Source organism: Neopelma chrysocephalum, unplaced genomic scaffold, assembly GCF_003984885.1.
Source record: "Neopelma chrysocephalum unplaced genomic scaffold, ASM398488v2 Primary Assembly neopelma1_24, whole genome shotgun sequence".
Classification (NCBI taxonomy): domain Eukaryota; kingdom Metazoa; phylum Chordata; class Aves; order Passeriformes; family Pipridae; genus Neopelma; species Neopelma chrysocephalum.
In genome coordinates this window covers 46,541,021-46,554,007 of record NW_020897693.1, presented here as the reverse complement: position 1 = coordinate 46,554,007, position 12,987 = coordinate 46,541,021, and the positions used below count along the sequence as shown (strand labels likewise).

The 12,987-nt window shown below is 34.1% G+C and overlaps 1 protein-coding gene across 2 annotated transcripts in view; it reads right to left on the bottom strand.

Moving 5' to 3' along the window:
* Positions 1 to 412: 412 nt before the first annotated feature.
* PPP2R5C (protein phosphatase 2 regulatory subunit B'gamma) overlaps positions 413 to 12,987 on the bottom strand; it is a 79,678-nt gene continuing 67,103 nt past the window's right edge. For both annotated transcript variants that reach the window (XM_027673986.1, XM_027673987.1), the window contains 6 exons: positions 12,350 to 12,520; positions 11,671 to 11,798; positions 10,048 to 10,149; positions 8,121 to 8,193; positions 5,758 to 5,874; positions 413 to 3,343 (listed from right to left, as the gene is read on the bottom strand). In XM_027673986.1, the coding sequence (XP_027529787.1) occupies positions 3,212 to 3,343; positions 5,758 to 5,874; positions 8,121 to 8,193; positions 10,048 to 10,149; positions 11,671 to 11,798; positions 12,350 to 12,520 (723 nt within the window). In that variant the 3' untranslated portion in view covers positions 413 to 3,211. The remainder of the gene's footprint in view (positions 3,344 to 5,757; positions 5,875 to 8,120; positions 8,194 to 10,047; positions 10,150 to 11,670; positions 11,799 to 12,349; positions 12,521 to 12,987) is intronic.

Genomic DNA, 12,987 nt, shown 5'->3' with positions numbered 1-12,987 from the left:
TACTGCAGACTTAAGTTTTTCCCTACATCTTTGCCACTTGACCACCTATCACAATATAATCCCCGATTTTTTGGCTACTTTGCTTGACAACTTATCAATGTAGAGGTGTTACAGGGGAAAATATGGTGGTATGAAAGGTGCATTTTCCATAATTGTAGATTGGAGTTTTAGCAAATTCCTTTTAGTACTAATTGGTGCTCTACAACTGAAGTCTGTTTCTTTCTACTGAATATCCATTATTCCTGAGGTTTTTTTTTTTTCTTTTTCTTTTTTGGTAATGGCCTTTCCATATTTCTTTTGCTTTTGTGATATTATGAAATTATTTTCATCTGTACAGCTGACTGTGCAAACAATGATAATCTGAACACACCCCCAAACCCCCTGTGTTAAATTTAGTTTCATGATGAGCAAGTAAAATTCACATGTTCTTTATTTGTCCATATAATACACCCTTTTTTTTTTTAAGTTTTAAAATTAGATAAAAGCATATTAAATGGCAGGTGTATGAAGTTCTTCAGAAACAATGCCAGAACAAAAAATCGAATTACAAAATGTTAAAAAATATGTAGGTACATTTGAACTTAACATTCCACTAATGCATAATGTTACAGATATTGTCTAATGAAAAATAATTGTGCCACTTACCTATTTTTGCTGTTTCTAGGAACTTTTTATTCTGTACATAGGACGATTCTGTACAAAATATGAAGTCTACATTTTTATTACTTATTACCATAAAACAAGGTACAATGTATGTACAATATTAAAATGAAGCCATACTAAAGCCACACTAAAAAGACACTTGTAATATTACTTTTGACATTCCTGATGTACAGGTGTAATTTTGGAAAATGGGGGGAAGGTGTCAGACAGAACTTTATGAAGAACAACAGTCACCAAAATTCTACGTCAATTTTTCTTTTTATTTTGGATGTATTAGTTTTAGAATTGTTTAGTACAGGATTATAAGAAGTATATAAATATTGATAATAAACATGCTAAACAATTAGTGGTGATAGATTTTGGAATATTGCCTAAGCAAATGTTTAGTGGCCCAAAACTTCAAATATGTCTTTATAGCGACCTTCAAGCCCTAAAAAATACCACAATACTTCCCTTTTTGGTGAGTGTTTATCTTCAATAAAGAACAAAAATAAAATCTAGACAGTGAAAGATGTTCCTATACGTTGAGCATCACACAACCAATCAAACATTGATATACAGCTTTTTTTATACCCCCCCGGGTAACATAGGAATAATTCCTTTCAGCGACCTCTTGCACAAACATACTGAACACCCAAAATCAAAGGTAACTGATAATCTACCAGCTAAAGATGGAAGTTCAAACAATGGTATATCAAAATACGTAGACGTTGCTTTACACAATTAAAAAAGCACCCTTTTTCCCTCAAAAGGAGAAGGCATCTTTAAACTGCTTTCATATAGTTTATCCTAATGGTAAAGCATATTCTTTTCAAGTTTTACAGGAAATGTTTTCAGACACAGTGGACATTCCACTTAAAAGATTGGGTTGGTCTTGAAATTTAGTTGTTGTAAGCCAATATTTATCACTCACAATTTTCTTCCAATAGACAACGTAACAAATATTGGAAATTGAATGTTAAATGCAACCAACAAACAGCAGGCACTACATCTGCACAAGGTTACTATGAATGTCTGCTTTGCGCAATTCTTTTTTATGGATGCAGGAGATGTTATACTTCCTTAAAAAGTAGAACGAAACTGTTTTTAAAGAAGCCACGTTTTTTATCTCTTTATGCATCAAGACATTAAACATTAAGTTATATCATGTTACTGCCAGAGACAAAAGAAACTAATCACCCATTCAGAATAGCAGAACACATTTCAAACAGCTTTTAAGCAGGATAAGTAAGTCAAAATACTGGCCACCCTGAGAGAAATCAAATATTGAAGACAAAGCACTATATTTTTAAAGAGATTTTCCTCCCGTGCTTTTCCATCTACAACAAAAAGCTCATTACATGCAAGTAATCTTGTGGAATATATAGCAGCATTTGAAGATCATCAGCAACTCAGATGCATTTTCAGTTCACTTGTGAGGTGTATTTGCAGCACATGTGCTCTTTACAACAACAACAAAAAATATTTTCACGGTAAAATTATGGTCACTATCTCCTCAGTTCTTAGACTCATTTAGAAAGAAGCAGAATGGAATTCAAGAGTCTGTTCTGCTTTTTTTTTTTTAAATAATAAGCTTATGATCTTGTGTTACCTGAAAGGTTATGTTCACCTTTCAGATAAAAACTGATGCAACTGAAATCACACATAATATCTGCCACAGAATATTGAACTCCTAGAGCCCAAGAAAAATGCTGAGTATTAAAAGCTCAGATAAGGGAGAAAACAGCGAAAGAGTAATTTTATTGACTTGAAAAAAACTTAAAATGAAATTTCATATTCAGTCTATTCCCAGTCATAGTAAACAAATTTTCATTTTAGGAAAAAAATCTTCTACCAGTTCATACCTGGAATACTGGTGCCATATTATACACTAAAGACTGGAAGATATGGCTTTAAATCTACATAAAGTATTAGGATGTGGTATATATAGATATATATATCTTTATCCTAAGTAAAAGAGAAATGAATTTACAGAATTCTTAGAAAGGAATGATGACTGAGGATTGTCATGAATGTTACCAGTTTGTAAGCCATGTTTTATAATACGAAAGAATAATGGCGTATTTTCAAAACTGCTGGTATATTACAGGACAGCAATAATGTGGAAATAACTGTAAAGGTGAGAAATCCTAGAAAAAGTTTAATACTTATATTTGAAATAAGTTTACTTTTGAAAAACACATTTATCATTAGTACCAACTATTGGTCACTTATTTAGACAGAAAGAGTTTATAGAATGTTTTTCTCAAATACGACTACAAAAACTGCATGTTATCAGCCAGCTGGTACTATGACAACACCTCCAGGAAATTGTGTCCACTTGATTATAGTCAACCCAATATTCTGCAAATGGAACTGGGTAATTTACCATTGTTTGAACTACTAATCTTGAGCTGCATACTCTATTAAGTTATTGCCTACAGAACTGGGTTGAAGAAAGCTTTGACTTTGTGTAACTGATTGGTATGGCACAAAAAAGTAAGTTCTACTGTAGAACTGAGTCCAGAAAAAAAACTTTTCCTCCAAAATAATATTTCACTGTAATAGTTTAATGCCCATCATGTGATATTAATTCATCAGCTCTGCAATGTGATTCCAAGGCTTTCATGGTATAGATATCCTGAGGCAGTTCTGACTTGCGTCGCACAAGAGGACGATCTTTTTTCTGATCTTTCTGTGCCTGAAATGAAAATAGAACAAAGTTGGCCCAACTTATTAATTACTAAACAATTACTTAAGAATATTTCTTGCACATAAGTATGTTGACTTATGGGAAAAGAAATAAAAAACATAAGGGAAGAAGTTTATACTTTCTCCTCTTTACCCTACCAGCTATGCAGTTAAAACCACTTTTTTGCTCAGAAGAAAAATTAAAAACAACTAAGAAATTCTAAGCTATTAACAATCACAACGTTACTACCACTTTACCAATTTTACCAGTGCTCTTCAAAACCACAGTATTCCTGTCAAAGTATCTTTAAACTATGTAATGGTGCCTTTATGTAGTTCCCATGTCTCTCTCACCTACCCTAATCTCCCTGTTTATTCATGTTCTTCTATAAAGAAGTCCTTACAAAAAATCTGACTGGCTTTTACTTAGTCATTGATTTACCAGCTTTTTCAAAAAGTTAGTAAGTCACAGTGGTCAAATTTCATTGTGGCAAACAGCATTCACTAAAAATGCTCACATAGTCTGGTACAGAAAAAAATTCCTGATCTACTTTCCCAGTCAGTCCATCACCTCTTCAGTAAGGACATTCTGCCACATTGCTGACCTCTGGCATAAACCTGACTTTCACTGCAATTCTATAGATTTTAACATAGTTTCTCACTTTTGAAGTTTAATTTAAGAAACAAACAAAGCTGTCCTTTTGACTTGCCTTTTTACCTGAGAGCTGTAGTAGCTCCTTTTACCATTAATTTCTGATGGTACTTAGCAAGGGATATCCAATGGTCCATCAAGTGTCCTCTCAGAGACTGATGTAGGAATGCTACCTAGCTTGCTTTCTGCAATACTCTAATCCTTATATCAATTCTTTTCCTACCTGGTGACCCAAATGTATCCATCTTCTTGCAAACTTATACTTCTCACAGCTTTCTAGAAGTTTTTCTTAATAGTAAGGATTACTGTTTGAAAACATTCTGTTATCTTCACTAGGGCAGGATCTTCGCCTTTGAATAACGGGCTTATAACCTTTTAACCATCTCACTCACGCTTTGTACACTTTCTGAGCAAGGAAAGGCAAAATAATTTTGTTTGTACCTTTCTCCACTAGCACTGATACTAGGTTCTGGAGTGAGTGAAAGGAGGCCCCTCTCCCCATCACATGGGCCTGGCTAAGCTATCCAAGGTCTGAAGCAAGGCAGAGGTTTAGAAACTTTAATAAGCCCAGTGCTCCCCACTGACTAGCTCTAATGAGCATTCCCATTCAGCAGAATGTTACCTCATTCATTGCCTTGGATAGAGATATAATTCAGCCACCAAGATTTACACGTAATGCGCTGGAATCCACATCATATAGAAGTGTTTAAAAAACAATCATTGAGCATGTCTTAGAGGCATTTCAGCATTTCTTTCAATTTAGACCTTCATCCAAAATGCTATAGTATAAATAATAAATAAAATATAATCTTGCAGGATAATGACACTGGAATTTTAAGAAAGTAATGCAGGAGGTAAGGCTGACCACATGCTCATTTTTATTAAATGTCTTATTGGATACATTGGTTCAAATTAACAGACTTTATCTCCAATCTCAACTCTTTTTTCCAGCTCCATTTCTCTGGTCTTAAACTTTGCCGGACTTAGACATATTCATAGTACTATATAGTATATATTTCTACCAGAAATCTTAGTGATACTGCAATACTTCCTGTCACCTCTCCATTTTCCATGAGCTCCAAGTTGAAATATCTAGTTTGAATGTTGGCATTCGAGTTCCACTTGACTGAATAAATTAAAAATACCTGAAGATTAGTGAGCATTAGCTAAAGACAAAAAGGATGGAAATGACCTTGAGAGTCCTTGCTCTGTAGCTGGTAACAGAACCTGACAGATGGTGGACTGAGGAAGAAGACCCATGAGTGGGCAAGACAAAAGCACACTTTACATATCTTTTCAAAACACAGGAGCTTTAGCCACTAAGAAGGCTCTGAACAACAAACAAAAAAATGTACAAAATATAGTGAGATTCTAATGACAAGTTTTTCGTATGAAAAAACAAAGCTGTTTTATAGAGAGGAGACTAGAACATGATGTGGTAGATTTTAGCTACAGTTCTAGCTATCCTCAAAACATAATTATTGTTCCCATCATGATGCAAAAAGCCATTCCTAAGAGAAAAAAACCCCAAAGTTTCTGCAGAAGAAATGTCAAAAGAAACTATTAGGTAGATTCACTAGATTAGAAACATAACACTGTATTCCTGGCTGCTACAGTATCACTTGAAAGTAGCAGCTCTGATGAAGTGTGTTACTCCAGTATAAATGGTTACAAGGCTGAAAATACAACAGAAGTTTATGTCTGTGATTAACAGTCACTTAAAAAAATCAATTAATAAATTAGAGCACTTTGCTATCTTCACAAGGCTTTACCTGACAAGCCTCTTCTTTCACTGTCTTTTTCAGCGTCTGCAAATCTTCAATTAAAGGCCCATCTGTTTCCATTGCAACAGGACTGTTCAGCAAACTCGCGTCACTATATGTCGGGTACTAATAAAATGCAAAGTGTTAAAAATAATCATTCTTAGTAGTAATACCTAAATACTCAGAGTGCATTTCAGCATTTGAATTATATGACTAGTTATATGAGATCAGCTTCGATATCTTATGCTTCCAGGCACAAGTAATGAATTTTAGAATGGAACTCCAATACTTTCATTTGGCAGAAACATCCTGCTAAAAAACACAGTGAGCATAAAAACCCCCATGCTTTGATTATCTGAGACTGAATTTTAAAATACTCAGATTTTGCCAGTATGCCTACTTTGGCAATTAGTTATGTGAAACCTTATTTATATGCTGTCTAGTCATTTGTGAACCATGTAGCAACCCAAACACAACGATTTTACTTTTGGGTGCAATTCTGTGTTGGAAGAGACAATACACTGTCAAAAGATCAAATATAGTTAATATACATTTAATGTAGTTTCAAAACAAAATATTAAACTTTTCTGTTTCAGAAAGTAAAACAGTCATAGAAGTCTTTTGAGAATTTAAAAAAAAAATCTTGTAAAAACTCTTACAGTCCAGCAATCTCAATATTTTATATTTTATTTCCGATGAGGTGTATATGATCTTGAATTCAGAACTCATGTATGCAGGCAGATTTTTCATCAATTTTTCCTCATAAATGTTTTCGTATCTGAGTATACCAATAACTAAATGCATGGATTTAATGATTATAATTATTCTAAAACCTTAAAATGTATTCTTGTCTCATGCAGAGTCAGGAGTAGCTCTGAAGAACAAGAATTGTCAGTCATTAGACAAACTAAAAAGTTAAAAGAAATTCCAGGAAAAAAAGAAACCCCTAAAAGCCATTATCTAGAGTGCTGAAAGCGTTTATATCCTTATGTCAATTCAGTGGAGCACTCAGTATTAAAATTAATTAATTGCTTCTAATTAATGGCTCTCTTCAAGTATACTACGCAGAACATACTGTATAAGGTTGTGTTAACAAGTTTCAGAAAATATACATTTACAAAAAGTTACTTGGTAAGAAAAGGAAATATGCACTGTAGAAATTTTTTTGTTATTACTACAACTCAATCCCCCTTATTAATCAAACACGCAACAGTTCATCGTTTGTGATAGCAAATGACCATGTATATCAAGTACTCTTCAAACAAGGTTTTTGTATGGCTTATCTCATTAGATAAATGCTTTTTAAAAGTCAATTATTGCTTTCATATGAACAGCCCTTTTTGATTAAATTAATTGATCTGTTGTCAACTGACTTTTTTAAAAATTTTGACAGATTTTATTTAAGCAGTTTAGCAATTGTTCCCTGAGAAATGCCACAAGAAGAAAAAAACATTTATGAATTTCCTCCTTCTTAGACAAAAAAATTACCTTACGGTTTCTGTTTTAAAATAGCACTGAGATCAGAAAGTGTCCCACTTCTGTTTACAGAGTACGGTTTCTCCCTCTTTCACCACTTTAAACTCAGTTAGATAGTGTTGGAAATACACAGTACAGTAAGTTTCTTGCTGCAGTATAGTAAAATTCTGGCTGTAAAGTAATTTAAATGTTTGGGGTCTTTTTATTCATAGCAATATGACTGAGATAAAGGAAAACTGGCAGCATTCTCCAAGCAAATTAAGGGGGTGGGGAACCCAGGCCAAACCATTCCCTTCTCCCATAATTTCAAAATATAATGAATAGTCTAAAGGACCATTGTTTATCAGAATTTGATTTACATCAAGTAATGCCTGACAGGATATTTTCCTTTAGGAAGAACCTGAAGTGCAGGTTCCCCAGCAGACCGGCCCAGTGCAGGTATGAGAACAAATGCAGCAGACAAGGACATACAATATTACTTTAATCCATTTGACACAAAGGAAAACTGACCAGTCATAACTCACAGTTTGCAGAAAGATCTCTTTTGTAATATATTGTTTGCAAAACAGCTTTTCAAGAGAAACCAATTACGGCATCTCTATATTTTTCCATAATTTTGCACAATAACTTTTCAAACCGCAATACAGTATATGTCCTATTATAAGAAAAGGAAAAAGTACTTCATATCATACTTTTAAGAAACCTTTTTAAAAAGAAAAAATAATTACTTGCACAAGAGAAGGGTTACAAATTTTAAAAGTACTTTTATTGTATATCTTTCATAATACAATTAGTGAAATTGCTTTATTTCCATGATCAGTCAGACCTGTTTCCCCCACTGATATTTAACAAAACTGAAGTATTTAAACATGAGCATGTTAATCTTTTCTAAATACCTGGGGATTTGATTTGGCTAGATTTTCTATTTTAACCCATGCTTCTTCCCGTTCCTTCAATTTTAGCTTCTCTCTGAAAAAAAAAAATCATGTAGAAGTAAAAGAATTCAACAGAATAAATTATTCAGCTATGCCTGTTTCAGTCTACTGCCCAAAACATTGCTGTTGACAGGATAATTTGCATCATATCAATAGCCCATGACCTCAAATCAACATTAAAAGGGAAAAATCTCATAGTTTCTCAGGAAAGCAACAAACTGGTTGATAGCAGTTTATCTTTAATAAGTGCACATCGTTAAAAGAGTTAAAATTAAAACAGAAAGAAGTCTTGATCTATGTTGAAAGCACGTTTGTGTTTTAACTTTACAATACTTGAATTCTGTATTGAAACATAAGAAGTCACTAACTGCCTGCAAAAAGGGGCAGGTATTTTTACTGTCAGCCCAACAGCTTCAGGTAATAGTTTAAAGGAAAAGGCCCAGGGACATTTTGAATTGAACTCTAACAGAGAAGTACCCAACAAAACGATGCTCATTCTAGGGAGTTGCAAGCCAAGAGGGATGAGCCAGAATGCTTTTTTTTTTTTTTAATTAAAGTAGCAAAGGTTTGTTTCCTTATGCCTAATGCAATTTGAAATGGTAAAATCTAGGATTCTTTTTCCTTTCCTTCTTACAAATAAACATCTTATTACAGAGATCACAATGATCATCTGCCTTTGAAAGCTAGTAGAATTTAAAAGGACTTTGAACTAAGAGGGCTAAAAATGCTCTCAGCCTTCAATTCATAGAGCAGTTGATCCAAATGTTAAGAGAACAAAAAAGGAAGAGCAGCTGTATCCAAGCACATACACAATTTGCCTCCAGCTCTCAAGTTAATTCAAGCTGGGAGGGAAGAACTCTTTAACCATCCCCTTCTTAAGTTCTTGTGTGGTAGGAGATATTTTCTGTTTTGTTTTGCCACCATGTCACTCAGCACTCTCCTTGCTTTAGTTCACATTCAAAATACCACCCAAAAAACTCCTAAAAAACAGAGAGGAAAAGAGTGATTTCTCATATAAAAGGGATTCTACTTATTTGCTATGTGGGAAAAGATAATTACAGACTTTTTTTTAAGAGCCAATGCCCACAATTTTGTCATCTATAAACACATGGACTTTAAAAATTTGCTACACTACAAGCTCATTTCTACTTGAAATGTAATAAGAAACTTCAAAACTTGGACAAATCAATCTACATTGAGAATCTGTACCATTTCCAATATATCAGTTTAAAATAAGTGTACAATTTAAACCACTACTTGAAAGAATTAAAAATAAAATTTAAATCCAGGTATTTTCAGGACCCATTTCCTAACTATGCTCCCAGTTCCTAAAATGAGACCCAAACCACTAACACTTTTGACTTCTCAATCACACTTCAGCAGGATTCTTCTGTCAGATAAAGTCTGAACCCTGTACTACAATACAGTAACAACTTGATTTCAGGTAACTTTTATAAGAACATGAAGATATGCTCACACACAACGCAATGCTGAAAAACACTGGAAAAGTATTTTGGGACAGAGTGACAACATGAAAGAAAATAACACCGGGTAAATAAAGCATGCTAAAATAAACACAGGATATGAACTGAACTGTTTAACAGATCTGCTACACTGGGCTCCACGATTAGCAGTGTCCCTCTCAAAAACTTCATTTTTAGGAAGATGGTGACCCCAGCAGTATTAGGTCTAAGCCTACATGAGGCACCCTATTGTTAAAAAGATTTACAGTTCACATATAATGAGAAGTTTCGCCAAGTCAACTTTGAGACTGCTGTAGTGGAATCAAATGGGCAACTTCCCACTAATGACACAGTGGTTTTTCAGAGCTAAAGCACTCTGAACAAATTACTCAAGAACAGACAGACACACTGACATGAAAACTTACTTCAGTTTTTCTGCTTTAAATTGCTGTGTGCAGTCATCGAACAGTTTTTGGTTCATCTCCATGAAGAGTTTCAGAGCATTGTATATCAAGCCATGTATTGTCCTATAAGTAAAACTTCTGGTTGAAACTCAGAGTACTTTAAACTTTGAAATCTACTTTTTCTGGTCAACAGTAGCCAATACCCTACATAACTGGAAAATTACATTATTTCAGAATAAGTGGAAACAAAATTAATTAATGGAAGTTTCAGTTAACCCACAAAAGGCCTAACACAAGAACTAAAATTACCAACTTTGAATGCAGTTTTCTTACACTACAGTACTACTGCATCACTTACACTTTGATGTTTGAACTTAACTTTTAATACTATGTGTATCGATACAGGACTAGTTTTGAAATTTAGTAGCTAACACTAATCAAGATAGATTTATTATAGACAATGCAAGATGCCATTAAAGATCGTGACTTACTGGCAACCGACAAATTCAAGAAAAAAGAGTTAGTGATTAAAAATAATGTAGAAAAGACACCATTTTTTTCATTTTGAAAACTGCCACACAGCAACAGCATCCACTTCCAACACAATTATCCATTACTCTTCAGAAAAGGGTTAGAAAAGTAAAGTGGAAATCTCCAAAAAAATTACACAAAACCAATCTGCCTTACACAGCACTTTTACAGAGTAGTTTACAGCTCTGGTCTGTAATGCATTGCTGCTCAAAAAGCAATCAGTTAAACAATTACTTTGTATCATGCAACAAGTAAGAGTGCAGCTGTACTGGGTGGCATGACTTCTGCTCAGACTAAAATGAATGCATGACCTTGAAGGCCAGAAAAAACAACCAATAGCAACTCACGTTTACTGTGTACAATTGCATCACTGAATCGGAATTTTATTAACGAGTACATTATTTATCAGTGCTTACACCCAGCAACAGTAAGCAATCACTTTAACATCACTGTAGCTTTCATTTCTTTCCCAGTGTTTAGTGGCAGATTGATTACTCATTCTTGGCCAGCCCACCAGCAGTCCTCAAATCATGGCCAGAACCAGACTGGGATACTGTCACCATCCCAGCAGTTGCACAATAGCTCAAACAAAGAGGCCCTTTACAATGGAACAGCTGCAGAAGGGAGCTGACCAGGACTGTTTTCATGTGCAAGTACTACGTTATTGTGGGGGAAAAAAGTGAAACTAGTCAATGGAGAAAGAAGGAAAAAAATCCCAACAATAAACAAAAAGAAAAGAAAAGGAAAGGAAAAAATGATCTGATTTACAAGATATTTCACCAGAATGCAGAAAAACGCAAATCAGAAATCAAAGTTAGCCTTTAGAAGCATCTGAGCTACAGATGAATGCCAAATATGTTTCACATTTATAGAAAAAACATCATGAATTAGATGCACTAAAATACTGTTTCTCGTTCAATGAAAAAAGGAAAAACTTCTTCCTCAATTCTTAATATTTCCTAAAAATTGATAACAGTCTCTTCATCCAGCAACTTTAACATCATAGAACAAACAGCTCAACACACTGTTAAACTAGCAACTCACAGATCTGAACTCTTAAGCCTAGGACTAAACATAAGTGAAGTAGCAGAAATTTGCACAAGTGTTTCTTACTTATTCCAATGCGTCTTTGAATTCCGGTACAGGGATGGAAACATGATGGGTAAAATCTTTGCTGCATTATCACTAATTAAACTCATAATATATTCATTATTCCAGTAGTATAATGCTCGCTCTGCCACCTAAGATGACATGAAAAAAGGAACACTTCTTTAATCTCTTATAAAGCAAATAACTAAAACATTTGGCAAATACAAGGGAAAGTTAAGGAAAGTTGTAACTCAGATTTGGATTTTTTTTAGCGCAAATGGGAGTCATGGAGTTGATGGAAAGAGAAGGAAAAATTGCTTTTTCCTTGATAGGGAAGCAATTCAAACTATAAGCCGTGAATTCTGAAATTCAAGCAAAGAAATACTTCCCAAAAGAACGAGTATTTGTAGAATTCCATTACAAGCTATGAAATGCAAACATTATGTACTGAAAGCGTTCGGGTACTTCTGAAAATGTTGAGCTTTGAAGTTTCTTTATGCTAAGCGTAACACTGAAGTGAATCACCCAACACAAATACACGTACTGCACTCTTGAAAAGTAGAGCTAACGTTTGGATCCCTGAAACTTGACACAGAATTGAAGACTTCTTTGCAATAAATAAATTCATTATGGTGAATAATACCACATTACAACTCTGCTTTACAAAAATCCTCACATTACTGTACATTCAGTAAGTACAGACCTGAAAGTGTGGACTGGACACACATTTGGCTAGCTGTCTGAAGAGAGGCTCCATAACTTTTACAAATTCAGATGGTTCAATAACATCTAAAATTTCTTCTAGTTCATTTAAAAACATGACTTCTTTTGGGCTGTGAGTCTTTGGCCAGTATTTCAGCAGTGCCATTACAACCTGTAGAGACAAAGAGAACATAATTTCATGATAATTTGACTTTACTTCACATTGAATTGTATCTTATTAACGACTCTGATATTTTAAGCAGAACACAAAACTCAGGATTTCTTGTCCCACGTAACAGCAGAAAATTTGCTACTATACTATGGGGAAAATTATCTGCCATTTAAGTAACAGCAGCTTTAAATCCCTATCTCTACCTTCTTGGAGGTGCACTTCAAAGCTCAAAAAATTAATTTTCTAACATTATATTTTAAGAAAATATTTACTAAAAACACCTAAATTGACAGGTGAGCAAATACTCTAGGCATGTTGCTCTTAAACATTGAGTTTTATTTGACTATTTTAGTATAATCACAGTCTTAACTTTCTTCACGATCAATAAATTCACGCAGCTTGCTTACCTAGCACATCATGAACACTCAAAATACATAAGATTCTATGACTTTTAAGTATAAAACCTA